General features: G+C 34.5%; 2 protein-coding genes across 4 annotated transcripts; one reads left to right on the top strand and one right to left on the bottom strand.

Moving 5' to 3' along the window:
• The first annotated feature begins 1,238 nt into the window (after nucleotides 1-1,238).
• LOC133699800 (ribosome biogenesis protein BOP1 homolog) lies at nucleotides 1,239-9,610 on the top strand. 2 transcript variants are annotated; one of them, XM_062123269.1, is made up of 18 exons: nucleotides 1,239-1,493; nucleotides 1,755-1,838; nucleotides 2,220-2,324; nucleotides 2,440-2,594; nucleotides 4,981-5,098; nucleotides 5,230-5,331; nucleotides 5,528-5,684; nucleotides 5,754-5,862; nucleotides 5,946-6,048; nucleotides 6,148-6,298; nucleotides 6,393-6,525; nucleotides 6,608-6,714; nucleotides 6,800-6,870; nucleotides 6,991-7,051; nucleotides 7,815-8,042; nucleotides 8,136-8,220; nucleotides 8,467-8,645; nucleotides 9,263-9,610. In XM_062123269.1, exons 1-18 carry the CDS (start codon nucleotides 1,353-1,355, stop codon nucleotides 9,346-9,348), a joined length of 2,175 nt encoding a protein of 724 aa, XP_061979253.1. In that variant the 5' UTR covers nucleotides 1,239-1,352; the 3' UTR covers nucleotides 9,349-9,610. The 2 variants fall into 2 exon arrangements, with proteins under 2 accessions (XP_061979253.1, XP_061979254.1); XM_062123270.1 differs by having other exon boundaries at nucleotides 1,354-1,493; nucleotides 1,755-1,845.
• Nucleotides 9,611-11,837: 2,227 nt separating this feature from the next.
• LOC133698770 (ATP phosphoribosyltransferase 2, chloroplastic-like) lies at nucleotides 11,838-17,240 on the bottom strand. 2 transcript variants are annotated; one of them, XR_009843194.1, is made up of 12 exons: nucleotides 16,755-17,240; nucleotides 16,585-16,644; nucleotides 16,355-16,468; nucleotides 15,419-15,484; nucleotides 15,212-15,319; nucleotides 15,015-15,098; nucleotides 13,467-13,568; nucleotides 13,201-13,314; nucleotides 13,026-13,106; nucleotides 12,679-12,798; nucleotides 12,387-12,538; nucleotides 11,838-12,200 (listed from the first exon to the last, which is right to left on the bottom strand). XR_009843194.1 is itself a non-coding variant. In XM_062121820.1 (11 exons), the coding sequence occupies exons 1-11, from the start codon at nucleotides 17,034-17,036 to the stop codon at nucleotides 12,105-12,107; spliced, it is 1,227 nt and encodes a 408-aa protein (XP_061977804.1). In that variant the 5' UTR covers nucleotides 17,037-17,240; the 3' UTR covers nucleotides 11,838-12,104. The 2 variants fall into 2 exon arrangements, 1 of the variants encoding a protein (XP_061977804.1); XM_062121820.1 differs by lacking the exon at nucleotides 12,387-12,538.
• Nucleotides 17,241-18,225: the final 985 nt, after the last annotated feature.

Genomic DNA, 18,225 nt, shown 5'->3' on the forward strand with positions numbered 1-18,225 from the left:
TAAATAAAATATTTAGATATTTTTAACATATTTTATAATATAAAAAAAATTAAACCATAAAAAAGTTGATTTAATGTAACAAGATTAATTTTGCGAATCCAAAAATAATATGGACAACCAATAAAAATATAGTTTGAATAAAAATTCAAGACGATATTTTAAAAAAATAAAATTGAGACGACAATATGTTGTATTGATTCGGGTCAACTTGAGATAACCTGTCAATTTCGCAACCCAGATCACAACATTAGGATAGTCTCGTAGAGAGTAAATGGAACCAAATTAAGAACTCAAATTCTCAATTAACTCAACATTAAATGATTAAATTTTAAAAAAAATCAATTAAAAAAGACAAAGAAACAACCCAAATCAATTCAAGTTAGCTAGTTAAACTCGTGATCCGGATCATTAGACCATGATAACTTCATAGAAAGTAAACTGTAATAAATTGTGAATCATAATTCCTAACAACCTAATGTTAAAAGTTGAAATTGAAAAATAAAAAGAAAAAAATGACCCGATTCAACGGGGTTAACCCACTAAGCCTATGATTCGGGTCATGAGATCGGAATAACCTGATATAAATCAAGCTAAAATAAAATAAAGCTTAATTTTCAATCAAATGTTGAAACATAAAATACAAAAAACAAATTAATTGAAAAAAACAAAAAAAAAACTCAAGTTAATTAGGTTAATCCATTAAAATCATAACTCAAGTAATAATATTGAGATAACTTGATAAAAAAAAATCAAAACAAATTTTAAAGATTAATATTACAAATTATTAAAGAAAACAATTAAATGTTAAAAAAAAACTAGATCACTATTCTAATACTGGGTGATAATCGAGGAGGGGAATATATTTATTCCCCTTCTCGATTATCACCCAGTATTAGAATAGTGAACAAATTTTTTTTTTAGGAAGTATTTAGTTATTGTTTTAAAATAAAATATATAAAAACAATAGAAACAAAAGGAATATGTTTTTTTTTGTACTTATGAGAGCATAATAATTAATTTCAAAACTATATCAGAAACAAATTTATTTTATAACAAATCTTTATTTTTTAAATCAAATACTTTTTTTTTGTCTTTTCTGTATCAAGGCTTTTTAAATATGAAGTGTCTTTCTTATGGGTTTTCCTTGCTTGTGGGTTTGAAACTTCAGAATTGGGCTAACAATATACTAGTTAGCAGTTCAGCCCAGTACTCTATGCCTCCCTCTAAAACCCTGAAACCCTACCTTGCGAATCCATTTTCTTGTTGCAGGCAGCCTTCTCTCCCCTGTAAGGATCCACCTTCAGTTTATAGAGAGAAGGGAGAGAGTTTTAGAGAGATAGACAGGAGAGACAATGGGGGCGAGCAAGAAAGAATCAGTTGAAGTGGATAAAAAGAAGAACAGTAAAAAAAACCAACCCACCAAGAAAGAGAAGCACAACACGGAAGAATCTGTACTTGCTCAAAAACTAGAAGACACAGCAACTGATTACAAGGTATGCACCGTTTCATCTTCTGGGTTTTGCTGGGAAGCATGAAATATTTCTACCGTCTGCAGAAACAACCTCAGTTCGTGCTCATATAAGCTTGTTTTTTTTGTGCTTTCACAGCTGGTACTTATAAGCCGCTGTGGTTATTTTGTGATAAATACTTGATGGGATATTGCTGTTTTGGTTGTTTGAGTTGTTAGTGTTGTGCTTGTTTGACTATTTGTTCTGTAAAACGTTAATGAGTTTTGAGTTACTTTTTTATGGTAGGAACTTTCTGCGGATGATGATTCCGAGGATTATAAATCAGTAGGAGAGTCAGAAGCTGGCGATGGTGAATCCTCTGGAGATGAGGTACATGGTAATTGCCTGCATTTGCATGTGCAATATTTACCAACATACACTTTAAAAAAAATGTAATAAATTTTGATGTTATCTAGCATGTTATCTTTCAGGGCAAAGAAAATAAAGAGAAGGCTAGTTGTATTTAAACGTTAGTCTAGCCATAATGCTTGGTTTAGAAGTGGTTGTAGTTTGAATGGGCTCTAATCAAAATTAGGGCTCAAGTTTTTTTATAGTGAAATCCTTTTTATAGATTCCTGGCAACTAAAATTAAACAGAGGGAAATATTTTTCCTCTGTTCTTTGACATTATGAAGTTTCATGTTTCACCCAGAAACGTTTCCATGGTATTGTGGTCATTTGTACGTTAATATCTTAATAATAACTATTGCAGGGCATTCACAACACTGGCAGTAGTGAGGGCTTGGCCATTGATGGTCAGAGTGAAGACTCTGAACCTGATCAAGGAGCTGAAGAAAGTGATTCTTCTGAGGACGAGGTACATTTTTTTCACCTTCCTTTGATGCTGGAAAAATAAATTTTAATTTATTTCGGTATTTTCTTAATTCCTTATTGAGTGGAACTTATTTTGCTTGGTTATTTTCATTCAAAAGGTGGCTCCTAGAAATACGGTTGGTGATGTTCCCTTGGAGTGGTATAGGGATGAAAAACATATTGGGTATGACATTGCTGGAAAGAAGATAAAAAAGAAAGAAAGACAAGATAAACTCGATTCATTTCTGGCAAATGTTGACGACTCAAAAAATTGGTAAGTTTTTCAATTGAATCCATGTGTTTCTCATGCCAATATTATCAATGACTGCAAAGTACTTTTTCCTTATTTTTCTTTTGTTATCTAGGCTATTCTCCCCATCCACACTTAGTTACTTGCTTCATTGTTTTTTTTCCCTATCTTTGGAGTTATCTTTTTCTATTCTTCCTATGTTTTGTGGTTATATGTGCAAGGACCGGTCAGCTGTTGTTCCAACATAAATATCATGGTTTTCTTTTCTCCTTTTTGTGATTGTGACTAGGAATAATTATTGCCATACATCATTGAATAAAAGGCATCCTTCCAGAAAAGAAAAAAGTAGAAATTAGTACCAAATGACCCCCCCAATTTTCATTTATCTAGTAAGAAACCCCTGTATTTAACCAGCTTTAGAGCATCAGAAGTTGGGGAAACTATTTTATCAGATACGATAAAAAAATAATTCATTTCCTTGAAAGATTCTCAAGCTAATCCATTCTAGTCCACAAAAATATTGGGTAGATATCACAATGTTATGAATTGGATAGGGCCCAACTGTGTATCTGATTTCTCTGGTTTGACACTTCCTCACACTATATTGTTTATAACAAATGGTTGCATAGTACTAGGAAAACAGGGAAAAGGAGTTGTCTTAGTTGGATTTTTAGAGGGTTTAAAATTTTGTTAGTTGAAATTTCAATATAGTGTTGGATGTGAGTGTATTTAAATATGGGTGGGGGCATTGAGTTAGAGGTTGCTCTTCCTCCACCATGTTTTATTGTTACGAGGAGCTTAAAGCATCATTAATGGGCTTGTGACCTTGTGAAAATGATCCTTCATCTTCTTTCTTATGCAAAGTTGTTGTCATTGTTCTCGGTAGAATTGACTGAGGAGTGACGTTGAGAGAGTTTTACCCAGTCTTGGAAAGTGAACATATTTTCTATCGGGGTTTGCATTTTCGTCATTCAAGCATGCTAGTTTCCTATTTAGTGTGTGCTTGGTAATGCTATGCAAGTGCTTTTGTGAAAGTGTGTTGGGTCTAAAAAACACCAATTTAATAGTTCTTTGGGTGCTTTTTGATGGTTTTGACATCTCCATATCAAAATCATCTAAAAGCACCCAAAAAAGCACCAATCTGATGCCTTTTCCGGCCAAACATAGCTTAGCCAAACACAGCTTTGGCATCAGAGTGGTGCCAAACATAGCCCAAAAAAGGGTTTACCTTTGTTTTCTATTTATGTTGCGGATGCTGAATAAAAGAAACTGACTGATGAGGGATTTACCTCAGTCGTAGCAAGGAAAGGAAAAGAAAGGTTACCATTTGGGTTGTTCATTGTTGGCACCCTAAATTCGAGAGGTTTAGGACACGGAAATCTCATGTTTTAAGGAAATTTGTTTAATGTAAAAGATTGCAACTGAAAAGGAGAAAAAAGAAGAAATAGAAAAAGAATAAAAAGCATGTAGTCAAGGAAGACAAGAGGGGCACTATCTTTCTCTTCTAATGCTCATTCTATACTTAATGAGGATGATGGTTTTATCTTTTGGAAATATTTTATTAGTAATGTTTCATAGTTTTGTTGATGGTAGAGTCATTGTTTGAATCATACACATCGTTAAAATGTTCATGTTTTGTAAGGACAATAGAAAAGAATGCAGTATCATGTCTTAGTGTTCAATGATTGGTAATCATTTTGCAGATTACTAGATAGAAAATTCAAAACATTTAAATAGCCTGGACCCCTACAACCTTTGTGCAATAGCACTACAGTCTACTATTTCTTATTTGGGTAGATAAGGTATTATTCTAGATCTTTTTTAGTGCTATAGAAATGTGTGTGCCAGGCATATGTGCTTGTGCTTTGCTTTTTGTTCATAGGCTCAAAGAGCGGTAGTGGATCACTGCTTTATTGTCCCGAGCTTTTTCAACATTGGGTGTGAAAAATTAAGGTTGTTTAGAATTATGCTATTTCTAGTGATTTTAGTGTTTTGATTGAGAGGGAAAAATGGTCACTAATTGTTTTTTGTCAGAGCAATTATTGTGGAGGTTGGATATGGAGTCTTTATGATGTCCAACTCATGGAACTTTTGTGGATTGATTTGGCACTCCTTGTATGAATTGAATTGGCTGATTTCAACCTGAACAAAAAAAACTTGGAACTTTATAATGACTGTCTTGATTGTTTTCAGCATGACTGGACCACACTCATCCTTCAATATTTTGCACTTCCTATTCAGGAGGATGAATCGTTTTCTTCTCCTTTTCTATCTTAATAAAATTTATCTTTAAAGTGCACATACACATAGCAATCTCACCCAACCCCTTGAGAAAATTGTGAAGTATCAACTTTAATCAAGTTTAATCCAAGCTAATGTGTTTGCTAATGGTGAATATTTTTGTATTCAGGCGCAAGATTTATGATGAGTACAATGATGAGGAAGTAGAGCTTACAAAAGATGAAACCAAACTTGTTCGTAGAATGCTCAAAGGAAAAGCTCCACATGCTGACTTTGATCCATATGTGGTCTGTAGTTCTCATTCATATCCATGTTCAAATATTTTATACAATTATAATTTTGGATTATCATATCATTTTCCACACATATAATGCTTAACATTATATGCTCAAAATTGATATCTTATGTGTTCATTCAGCCTTATGTTGATTGGTTTAAATGGGAAGATGCAAAGCATCCATTGTCAAATGCACCAGAGCCAAAGAGTCGATTCATCCCCTCAAAATGGGAAGCTAAAAAGGCAAGTCATTTCATATTTTATTGATCCAAAATCGTTGAGGAGATAAATAATTTACATTCAACTTAGGGTTTATTTGAATGGCCATCATCATTTTAATGAATTACCATTCTGAATTTTATCTGGAGAGGTTCATTTGTGAAATCATGACATGGTTCTATGCTTCATGTTCTGTGCCTTCTGTTTTATGAATCTACAGGTTCTTGGACTTGTCAGGGCAATTCGCAAAGGATATATAAAGTTTGACAAGCCTAAAGAAGAGCCCCGTTTCTACATGTTGTGGGGGGACGATGCTAGCTCATCAGAAAAGACTGGACACTTGTCTTACATTCCTGCACCAAAACCAAATTTGCCAGGTATGATCTCTTCTTTTTTTTCACATTGCTTGAATGAATGGGACTTATTAAACTTGATTTTTCTTTTAGGTCACGAGGAGTCATACAATCCCTCTCTAGAGTACATCCCAACACAAGAGGAGATCAATTCTTATCAGTTGATGGATGAGGAAGACCGTCCTAAATTTATCCCTAAAAGGTAACTCAATTCTTGACCTGTTCATTTACATATCTTGTTTATCTCTGAACACCTAGCATCTTAACAATATTTCATCCTCTTAGGTTTACATCTTTGAGGAGCATCCCAGCTTATGAGAATGCTGTTAAAGACTCTTTTGAGCGTTGCTTGGATTTATACTTGTGTCCTAGAGTTCGCAAGAAACGTGTAAGTTACCAGTCCAGATTGGAGATTAAAGTTAGTCTGCGAGTTATCCAAAGTTCTACTTCATAAAGCTAATCAGAATCTGGACTCTTGATATTGCAGATTAATATTGATCCTGAATCTTTAAAGCCTAAGCTGCCAAGCCGAAAAGATCTTAGACCTTACCCAGCGACGTGCTGTCTTGAGTATAGAGGACACAAGGGTGCAGTTATGTCCATTTCCACTGAAGCTTCAGGACAGTGGATTGCTTCAGGTTTGGATGTTCATCTTCAGCATTTATTGTATTATCCATCAAACATCAAATTTATCCTTGGATGTGGATCTTATGTTTTCATGCTCTCTGATAGGTTCTAGTGATGGAACTGTGCGTTTGTGGGAGGTTGAGACATGTAGATGTATTAAAGTCTGGGAGTTTGGTGAAATTGTCCAATATGTAGCATGGAATCCTTTGCCGGAGCTTCCTATCTTGGCTGTCACTGTGTAAGGCTTATTGCATTTTTCAGTGGGTTTAATTTTGTCGAGCCTTTTATCACATATAATTAAAGCAAGCATACTTTGGCAGGGGACAAGATGTATTTCTTTTGAACAGTGGGTTGGGAAATGAAGAAATACAGAGAAAAGTTAAGGAGCTTCTGCAAGTTGAGACACATAAAGCTCCAGAAGATTCTGGTCTGTGTAAAAAATGGCTCATGCATTGTTATTTTATGGCCAACGGGAATTTTCTTATTTTTTGCCATTTATTGGTTATTTATAGGCAACAAGGTGTCTGGCTGGAGCTGGCTTCAAGATGATGAACATGAAGGAATCAGGTTAAGGCATTTCAAGGTAATTTTCTTTGCTCATTTTGAACATTGGTGAAATATACTATTTTACTAGTTTTAATGGAAGATACTTCATTTGAAAACTTTTTTCTTATTCATCCCTCACTTTCTTTTGCTCTTGCAGGCTGTATTTTCAGTTGAATGGCATCGTAAAGGAGACTATTTCTCAACTGTGATGCCAGCTGATATCCTTTTCTTTCACTGTCATTTCACTGTAGTTTTGTTTCTTGTTCTATAAAGTATTGTTCCATGCATGAAGTCTACCGGTCTCACTTAACTTTTCTGTGCTCATTTTGGTTACTTAGTTTTCCTTTTATTTATCCTTTTCCGGCTCTTAGTCATTCTTATTCTTTGTAAGAAGACAATTTCATGATTGCAGAGGAATGCTTTTTCCTTCATATGCAGTGAGGGATGTGTTGCATTCAGTGCCAATGGTTGGTAGATGAGCTGCATATTAATGTGGATGATGTTTCTAAACTAAAAAAGCATGCATTTCTCATCTTTTGTAGATTCATTGGGTAGTTTTTATTTCCACTTTTTGACAATCCTTTGATCTTATTATGTCCATGAGCTTAGAATTTCCGTTTTGTGTTCTAGTGTTACTAGTCCATGGGGATTTTTTGCATCTTTTTGCCTAAGCAAGGCCATGCTCTGAAGCTCACCCATCTTGCATACTGTATTCTCGTTTTGTTTTCATTTGATTCCAAGGACTGTTAATCTTCTTGTGAAATTAACACGTGTAATGCGGGAAACTCTATATCGAAAAGTGTGATTCATTTATCAGAAATAGGTAGGTATGCATGCTCAAGTCACTTTGAGATATCCATGAAATTAGACATGCATACTAATGACATGCAAACAACAGAACATGTCAGGGCGTTTTACTTGAAGCCAAAAGAAACAAGAATGCCAATTGCCTATGATTTGTAGCCTTGACCAATTAATTACGCGATTCAAAAGCAATTCTTATTCACCAGCTCTCTAAGAAATTTACACAAAGACATCCATTTAAGCTGCATGGACTTCCGGTGTCAGCAGTTTTTCATCCTACTCGCTCCATCTTCTTTGTTTCAACAAAGAAGAATGTCCGTGTTTATGATCTGGTGAAGCAAAAGCTGATTAAGAAGCTGGAGACTGGATTACGTGAAGTCTCCTCTATTTCAATTCATCCTGCTGGTCTGCTCCTCATTCTTGTTGATAGATTTTCCAAGTCATCATATATATCTCTTTTCCTACAACATTCTTATTCCGGGTTTGACTTCCGTGCAGGTGATAATGTAATTGTGGGAAGCAGAGAGGGCAAATTATGTTGGTTTGACATGGACCTTTCATCTAAACCTTACAAAGTTCTCAAGTATGAATTCTGATCATATTATTTGGTCAACTAATTTTAAATCAATATGAAATTTTAAAACAAGTGACATATTTCAAGCATTCAGCCAGATGAATCTTGTAGAAAATGTATACATATAAAATCATGTGCTTACTCTTAAATTTGGTGTTTACCCACCTTTTATGCTTTTATTTCATGTGATGACCATCTTTTCCTGATGTGATTTTCTTTTCATGCCTTATATGATGTGAATTTCTAATTTCTCAGGTGTCATCCCAAAGACATAACCAATGTGGCCTTCCACCGTTCATACCCATTATTTGCATCATGCTCTGATGATTGCACTGCATATGTTTTTCATGGGACAGTTTATTCAGATCTTAATCAGAATCCTCTTATTGTTCCTCTGGAAATTCTCCGTGGGCATGCAAGTTCAAATGGAAGAGGTCAGTGCTTGGTGATACACATGTCACATACACATATGCACACATATTGTCAAGTATGGGGTAGATACATGTCCTATTCCTGAATTAGGATTGGGTTGAAATTTGAGCATATACTACTAGTAGTTACTCTGTGCAAAGCTGGCTCCTCATAAGCACTTGAAGGATATGACTTTCCAATAATAGAACAGTTTTGGCCAAAGCGCAGCCATAATTTGTTTTACAAGATCTGAGTTGGGGCAAAAAAATCCATGTTCACTACAGATCTGATACAACTTCACCTCTGTGATGTTCAACATATTTTGATTCTCATACTCATCACTCTACATCTTCATTGGCTGGTTGGACGGATAAAACAGGAAGTACTGATCCATTTTGGCTATTAATACTCTCCTTTCATCACATAATGATACAAGTTATCAAATTGATTCTCATTTATTGCTAGAAGTGATTGTATGGGGTTGCATTGTGGTTAAACTTTCTGTTTCCTGTGTAGTATTTCTAGCATGTCATATTGTATATGTGCTAATGCATTTACATACCAGTCAAAAGAACCCTCCCAACATCAACTGTTGAGATGAAACTGACACAGTTGCAATTGATTCTGGATTGTATTGTAGGAGTATTGGACTGCAAGTTCCACCCACGGCAACCTTGGTTATTCACTGCTGGTGCTGATTCTTTGATAAAACTTTATTGTCACTAGATGATGCAAGAAGAAGAATGTATTATTTCAGGCCAGTTTGAGAAAGATTGCAAGCCAATGATGTAGGGATTAATGAAGCTGGAGCTGTATTGTGTGGTAGAAATTACAGTCCAGGCATTACAAATAGGTTCAGCTACTGATATTCCATCATTTAGTGTTGCACGTGGTATTCGAACAGGCCTTGATTATAATTTTGACGGTGACAGAATTTACTTTCTTATTATCATTTTGATCCAATCTTGATTCTCTTTGTTTTGGTGCCTGGGAATTTCTTTTGTTCAATTATTTGAGTCATTCAATTCTTAATAGTAGCTTCAATTAACCAATGAAATAAAGCAATGGTGAGAAGAGATACTCCCTGGAAACATGACAGAGATGGCTTGGATATGGAACTGATTCAAGTAGGTATTCTAAGCTTCCTATTCTGGAGTCTGTTCTATGCTTTTATTCCAGCTCTATTTTTAGAACAGCATCCGTAGACCATTTGCCAATTACTATCTGATGATCTGACTGCTGGCCACTGCAAGTTTCCATTGTGGCTATAAAACTATGGCTGGCTGCCACTTCGCATTACAAAAAAGAGCTACAAGACTCGAAAGATCTTTTCGGAGCATGTTCTTAAGAAAATATAAACTTGGGTGAAGTTTAAAATACGATTCATTGTTCTTTAACATGTTGGAATTTGATGGTTTTTAATAGCCTAAGCTATTTCTATTTTTATAATGTACTAGATAGGTTGACTGTGCGGAGGGTTATTTCTGTAAACGTGTGCTGTTTTTAATTGTAAGACAATTAAAAAAAAATCATTTTTTAAGTATGTATTCAATAAGTAATATGATAAAAACTTAATTAAATTGTTTAGAATCTTATATAAGAATTAAATTGTAAAATGTAAAGAGATTAATCTAACATAGAAATTTTTCAAGTAATTCCAAACAAAAGGTGATATGATAAATAAAAAAAGTATGAAAGCTCAATCTTTGAGTAAGAAATAAAGTCCCAACAACTGTAAGCAAGTAAAGAATAACAAATGTTGTCAACTCTTTGTTATTACAAGGACTTTAATAACTTAGTTAAATGTTTACAAAAATATTTTATATGTCTAGATCTAATGTATAAAATAAATATGATACATATCTCAAACACTCGTCTTACAAGATAAATTCCCCCCCAAGAAAAAGCAACTTAAAAGCATCTAAAACCTTTAAACTTTCATGATCAAGCATTGGCCAAAAAACTCTTCGATGTAAATCAAAAAACCTATGCACACCTCTAATTAAACAATCCAATAACCATTGTGTAAAATAATAAAAAAAAATTCTTCAACAATAAACAAAAATGAAATTGAGAAAACCAAGTGAAAAATAAAGATTAAGATATCTCACATTGCAATACCAGTAATTTACGTGGTTATGTTTAATAAATTCCTCTATGAAAATAAATTTATAATAGAAAAACACATAAAATTTATAATAGAAACTGACACACATAAAAATTATTGAACAATAATTATAAAAAAACAAAACAATGCAAGGCTGCACATAACACATAAAATTTATTGAACAGTAATTAAAAAAAACAGTACAAGGTTGTATATATGAAAAATCTTATAAAAAAATCAATATTAAAAAAATATATGTAATCTATATAAAATTAAAAAAAAACCACAGATAAATCATACCTACTTAAACATAAACCAAAAATTTATTTGAAACAATATACACAAATGATGCATTATTTTTTTGAAAAACTAAAAAATTAATATATATATTAAACCAGGCCAAGGGCTTGTGGGCTTGATAAGCTAGGCAATTGGACAACATGATTTTCTAGGAGAAGAGAAAGGAGAGAGGGAGGGAGGGAAACCCCCCCGGTTGGAGCTCCTCCATGGTCTGTGGCACATGCGCCTTGCCATTTTGTCTGGGGTGGCGAGGCACATCGAACGTCGCCTCTTATGGCGACACTCGATTCTGTTTTGTGACCGCATACGCCACTCGAATGGCATGGGCAACGCCCACCCGCAGGTACATGTTTAGTACGCGTTAACCATTTTTTAATATAAATAATAATTTATATACATATAAATACTCAATTACTCTTGACCCAACATGATATTTACAATAAAACCATATGGAAACGATGAAAACACCCCTACATGCAGCCTTGTTTTTGTTGAAACCCAAGGGTAATTTCATTTTTAAATTGTTTCAATAAAAGAAAAGGACGGAAAAGCCCCTCAACACATGCATATTTTCTCTCCCTTCAAGGATATGATTCTATCTTCACTATTTTTTATAAAAAAAAAAAAAGACAAAAGAAGCTCTCAATCCAAAGGTTAAAATTTTATGTCTTGAAAGACAAATCAATAACTATATTGTAACCCAAAAAAACCCAAACAGATCATTTTATCCTTAATTATTTTTTTAATGAAAAATATATAACAAGATAATTTCATCATTACACTACTTCAATCCACAATAATCCATATCTAGATAAAAAGTGAAATGAATACTTATTTTTAGTTTTTGTTATAATATTAAATCATCTTTATTCAATTTTAATTTAATGATTTCGATTAAATTCAAGACAAAACATGACGTGAAAGAACATTAAAGAATCAGACTGTCAACAAATTCATTAGTCACCAGAGCCTTGATGACATGTTTTCTTCCCCTTCCTGTTCATTCATTAAACTTGACAAAGCTTTCCGACCTTGAGAGCTGCTCAAATTTGCAAGGAAGTGGTAGAACCCTAAATTACAACCCCAGTTTTAAAAGAAGCTCCTTCCATCTTGGCGTGACTTCCTCAAAAATGTAAGTTAAAGGAGAAACTAAAACACCGCTGCCTCCAATCTACATCAAAATATGTACAAGAAGCCATGTTAACCCATTCCTGATAGGATGGGATTCAGATAATAAATCTAGCCATGGTTTACATGCATGCATCAGAGGTAATGATGTAGAGTTCACAGAGTGATATTACGACATTGTCACATACACATAATAGAATTCAAGCCAATATAGAAGGGTTCTGGAGACCTGTCATGTCCACACCAAACTAAAAGTTTGTCGTGTCTGGATTGCCAAGTTAAATTATGCAGAGCCATCATTGATATATAAGTTATCTTGAGACTGAGGGATGTAGTGTTCAATGAGACCAAAGATTACCACTCCGCCGACCCAAACCCCTCCTGATTAGATTTACGACAACTAACAGTGAGAGTAAGAATAAACAGAATATCAAGTGCACTCTTCTCAGCATTGAATATGGATCCAGTTTGTGTATCACGGCATCCTGCTTCTATTAGTCTATTATGGTAAGACAACTCACCTCTCTCAGCTGCTGCACAGACTTGTATAATGCTTTCTTTGGAACACATATCACTATAGCATAGTAATCAGGCGTAACCTTTCCATTACGTTTGCAGAAAACTGGACTTATAGTAGGTCCCTGTAATAAAAAGAATACACATGAGCTTCCAAGTTGAAAAACCTGAGGGGGTAGATAGGTGGTTAGCATCTCAGCATTCTCGGCCTCATGAGGCTTTGGTCTTTGATTTTTCCCGTTTTGGTAGTGTGAGTTTCGTCAAGCAAAAATACCGGATATGCTAGTCATTAATCGGATCTTAAACTAAAGACAGAGGGCTCGAGAAACTTTGCTTCTGTCTCAAACCTCACCTCCAATCCGGACAGAGATGGTTGGCTGCACACTCGTCCAGCCACTTCCTCTGCACTACTTCCTCTCATGTGTGCAGTCACCTGCCATGAGATGAGAAAGTGTTAAAACAACAGAACCTGAACAGGAAAGAGAATATGGTGGGAGAGTGAAGATTGAGAAAGATGATAACCACACCGTGAACTGATCAACCGCCCTCAAATGAGCCTCAAACCTTTCTAGAATCTCTTTTGTTCTGCACCTCACGTCCTTTTGTTCGACCAATGATTTTCTCCTAGCAACAAGAACGGCCTGAAGAATGTATGAATTTTAAGGTAAGACAAAATGTATTAAAGGCAGAACGTAAAACCAGTTATTTAAACAGGTTATAAACAAAAATGAAGAAAAGAAAAGAAAAGAGAAACCCTCTACTGAGCTACAATCAATGCACCTTGACCGCATACCTGGCTCTCCAACAAAACTCCACCTTCAATTTCTTTCAAGTTGTTTTCTTTCAGTGTTGTTCCACTGCTCACAAGGTCCAAAATAGCATCAGCTATCCCCATCTACAATAATAGAAAAGCGATAGTCTCAGTAGATACATGTGTATGGCCTGACTATAAAATTCACATAATTATCATTGCTCAAGAGGTGGAAGTCGCAGGTGAATAGAGCAGAAGTGCAGCTCATTAAGACTATTGTTAATGATAATTAAAATTTTCCAGATTAAGAACCCTTGACCTCATTGCAGCCCCACCTGGCTTAAAATATCTCTAACCAAGAGGATGTCAAAACGTGAAAAGTTGGATGGAAATTAACATGCTAGTCACTGAATATTCATAGCATGTCAACAAGGTCAGATCTTTAACTTTTGACTCATGCAAATAATCCAATGAGAAACAAATAAATACTGTGATGCACCATTTTGAAGAAAAAAGAGGATAAAGAGAAGACGGGGAAGGGAGAAAGACATGTAATCTCCATGTAAACGTGGGGATACAGAGCATCATCATCCAAGATAAGAAACCCTTAAACCAAGAAGCAAGAGACACAGCTGGAGAAGTGCAGCTCAACAGGATCAAGTCATGTAATCTTCTCTAGATTAAGAACTGAAATCTTGACCTTATCAACTCCTTTTTTCCTGACTAAACCACCAGGACTAAAACATTAACCATGACAATGTCTAAATGTTGAAAATTGAAATGAAATATTCTCACTGCACTGAAATCACAGGTCAATTGATTTTCATGGTCAGTAAAGTTATTTACTGATTTGTTAATAGTTTAATGAGAAAAATCAAACGGAAAGACAATGTCTTATAAAAGAAAAGTTGAGCATGTCTCGTAATTTGTTTCTGCAGGAAAAAAGAAGATTGATAAACATGAAATAATGTACTGGAGGACCACATAAAACTGTATGTCTACTGCAGCCTGCTGAGTTGTGGTGAAATAAATCAAAACTATCTTCCAAGAACCTCATTCACGAGGCAAGAACTTCGGTGGGCCAAGAAAAAAACAGGATTCTTCCCTGTTTCTCTTTGCATCAATGCACCAGACTAGAAAGAAAGTTGGACTTTCGAAATTCTCTTTCTAATCTGTGCAAAGATAAAGTTTATTATAAAACACCAAATAGTTAAGTCCTCTAAAAAGAATCAAAATAGACAAGGATAAAAACTAAGCAAAAGAAAAGAAACCTAACAAAAAAGGGGCTGGGGCACTTTCTAATCGGTGAAAAGATTATGTTCATTATAAATTCAAAATAGTTGTCCCGTAAACGCAAAAGAAAAGAAGTCCAACGAAAAAAGAAGCAGAGAAAGGGCCGGTGTCATGAAGCTAAATCTTCAATATGTAATGGTAGTAAATATATGACATACAATAACTGTATAAATAAGCTTAGTTACTGGCAACATTCTATTGGCTTTTCATTCAGGCTTACCTGAAATATCAAGTCATTCAAAACAATATTAGATAAGGAAAAAAGTGATTCACTTATGTTAAAGAATCGATTCTCACCGCAGGAGCAGCTTCCAGTGCTCCATCAGCAGTTGAAAATGCCACATTCACGAACCCATTATCCTTCATAAATTTAGGACCAAGCTGTACATAAAGGCAAAAGAGAATTAAATTCAAATGGTTCACCAAGGGCAAATGCAAGAGAAAATGTTCCCAGAAAGCATCCATCAGGGTGTGTTATAATAAAGTTATCATACGTGAGTGAATCCAGTAGCTATTCGTAGAGGTTTCGAAGCTGTCCATTGAGGCATTTGTGATAGCTCCCTCAGTGAATTTATACTTTCAAATATCCCATGATTAGGAATCTGAAAGGAAAAAAAATGAAATGTTATGGACGGTGAAACTATGTGCAAATCATCTTCAAAGGTTGAGGTTGACTTCAAGTAGAAAAAGGGAAAATTTACTGCAAGGGATAAACGGCAGTCCCCGTATCCAAGAGCATCATGAACAATGATAAGATCTTCATTTCCCTGACAAGGAGTTTTAGATTGAATAATAAGTTTCCAATGTAAATGCACTTTTTAATTGTGATAGAAAGAAACAGAAACAAGCTTGGAAAGGAAATGATGCAACCAAATGATTTTCATTTCTCCAACCATATACTTTTTCATATTAAAACAGAGAAACAACGGTTGAATTCACCAGGTAAAGAATAAAATAACCAATGCTCGATCCTAAGCTTGGGAATTTAGCTTTGCAGTAAGAGTTTATGGCCTAAAGGCTGTGTATACCGAGTATTTTGCAAGGTACAAGAATTCAGTTGTCTTAGTATTGTAGGGAACCCTTTATGTAGTTGAGATTTGTTCAATTAGAAATCATCATTAACAACAGCAACACTCAAGAAACCTTGATAATTGAAATTCGACCATTAGCAACATTAACAGCATTTACCATGTTCCAGCTATTCACAATTTAGGAAAGGAAAAACGAAGGGAAGGGAGATAATGTATCACCAGTTTAAACATGCATCTATTGCATTTTAACCTTACTTCTAAAGATGGAAATGCTTTAAGAATCGAACAAGAACATGTGCCAACGGTTTCCTACACTGAATCTCAATGCCAACATTTCAAAAACACATAAAATCAGTTGTCTCTATGAGTTTGAAACTAAAAAGGGGAGAAGAAGATTCAATGAGTTCTAATAAATGAACATTAATTACTTACTAAAAGATCCAATGAGTAATATCCTTTGTATGTTTTAATAATACACAAAAGGGGTGTGTAACTTCTCCAGCTTGGATCTCATAGACATCAATGAATAGACATAAATCCCAAGTAAAAAAAAGATAGACAAATAACATCCACAGTACACTATAGTTAGTCCTTAATTCTGCTTACCAGTCCATATTCACTGAAAGTATCAAAACCCACAATTCCAAGGTCCAGATCTCCTGACAACAACTTTCTTACAATGTCTTTGGGTCGTTGAAACCACACTTCCAAGTTGGAAAGCTGTACAAGAGTCAAGAGTAGTTGCAGTAGTAATAATGCAAACAAAAAACTATTACAAATGCCTGTTTATCGTATATAGTATATATCAAATTAACATCTCGAGAGAGATTAGAAACCTGAGGAATTTCTGCAACGTATTGTCGAGGGTTGACTTGGTTCACCAACAACTGACAATCCTAAACCCAACAATAATCAAGACAGACTTCATTTATATATGTGGGGACAAAACAGAAAATTGAAAGAGACAGACATTACCATGCACTGATGTAGAATGCAGTAACATTACCTTGAGGAGATCGAGAGTATCGGCAGCCATGCGTCCTTTGCTAGGCAAACCGAAACGAATCACTTTTCTTTCAGACAGTACACTAGTACTAGTCTCGTTTTTCTCAATAACAGCAACAGATTGCTGCTGCTGGGGCAAGCGGCAAGCAATGCTGCTGCTCCAAGTGGCATGTGGCCATCGTCTTTGAGAGCAAGGGACATGAAAACATGGAGGGAGAGAAAGGGAGGAAGAGAGAGGAGAGGAGCATTGTTGGAAGTTCGGCAAGTGAAGTCGCAGAGACATCTCTATTGAGTGTGGGACTGAGCGAAGAGAGAAAGAGAGAGATGAGGCAGCAGGGAAGAAGATGGATATGCTGTAATTGATTCTCTTGGCTTTCTGCTGTTTTGTCAGATACACTCCTTGTCGGAAAATGAACTATTTACGGTGATAACCACGTGCTTCAAAACACATTGTCCTTTGGAAAACTTCAAAAGTTCAAATGATAAAGCCTACCACCACTACTGCTTACTGCTTACTGCTTACTGCTTATTTTATCATGATAACTTTAGCATCAAATTATTAAAAGGATAATAATTTTGATTTGACGTGCTATTAGTTCTATAAAATTAACAAAAACTTTAAATGCATCAGTAAAATAATATAACAAAAGAAACTTTTTAATGATTATTGGAATAGTAAAATGAACTTTTTTTCCTTCTTAAAAATTCAGCAAAACTTGCAACTGGGGGTAAATTCATCCTTTCTAGAAGATTCATTGGCCATTGCAAAATTAGTTGGGATAAATTTGTTAATATTTTTTTTATACAGTGAAATGATTTTATTTTCTTTAAAAGCAAAAAAAAATGTTAGCTTTTCTATCTTTTCAATATTATTTGCACAATAACATTACACTTATACCCTAAAAAAAAAAAAAACACTCGAGCTTTTTAGACTTTTTATTTGTTTTGGAACAATAAAATAACTTTTTTGCAATTGAAATTAAAAAATGAATAAGCTTGAGTTCATGGGTGTTTTATCTTTTTATTTTGATTTATTTATAATTTTGATGTTCTAGTTGTCAATTTAATAAATATAAATATTAAGGCAATGAGTGAACATTGAAACTATGCTTTGGATGATGTGAATAATGTAATTTAATGGTTAAACACCGCCTTTTAAGATGGTATTGGCTTCATCTTGGTGGTGCCTTCATGATTGAATGATGTATGTGTTTGTTTAATCTTTGGTTTGGAGCCGACGCTCTTTTTTCCTTTCATATCTTGATTTTCATGCTGGTCCTTTAAATTTTCAAAGAAACCTTTTAATTTGTTTTTTTTTCCTTTCAAATTTATTTCTTGTTTTTTTTTATCTTTATTTTTTTATTTCAAATAATTTTTTAAATTGATTTTTTTTTAGTTTCATCCCCTTAAATTTTTTTTCATATGTCAAACTTAATCATTAATTTTTTGATTTGAGAACGTTTTTCAAATTG

The sequence above is a fragment of the Populus nigra genome, chromosome 7, assembly GCF_951802175.1.
Source record: "Populus nigra chromosome 7, ddPopNigr1.1, whole genome shotgun sequence".
In the NCBI taxonomy this organism is placed as follows: Eukaryota; Viridiplantae; Streptophyta; class Magnoliopsida; order Malpighiales; family Salicaceae; genus Populus; species Populus nigra.

What these genes read in the sequence shown, in the direction of transcription:
- LOC133699800 (XM_062123269.1), top strand. Translation starts at nt 1,353, where the DNA reads ATGGGGGCGAGCAAGAAAGAATCAGTTGAAGTGGATAAAAAGAAGAAC. An exon ending in ACACAGCAACTGATTACAAG is followed by an intron (nt 1,494 to 1,754) that starts GTATGCACCGTT and finishes TTTTTATGGTAG; the next exon opens with GAACTTTCTGCGGATGATGA. An exon ending in CAAAATGGGAAGCTAAAAAG is followed by an intron (nt 5,332 to 5,527) that starts GCAAGTCATTTC and finishes ATGAATCTACAG; the next exon opens with GTTCTTGGACTTGTCAGGGC.
- LOC133698770 (XM_062121820.1), bottom strand. Translation starts at nt 17,036, where the DNA reads ATGTCTCTGCGACTTCACTTGCCGAACTTCCAACAATGCTCCTCTCCT. An exon ending in ACTGCCGTTTATCCCTTGCA is followed by an intron (nt 15,320 to 15,418) that starts GTAAATTTTCCC and finishes TTTTCCTTTCAG; the next exon opens with ATTCCTAATCATGGGATATT. An exon ending in CTGTGCAGCAGCTGAGAGAG is followed by an intron (nt 12,201 to 12,678) that starts GTGAGTTGTCTT and finishes ATTTTGATGTAG; the next exon opens with ATTGGAGGCAGCGGTGTTTT.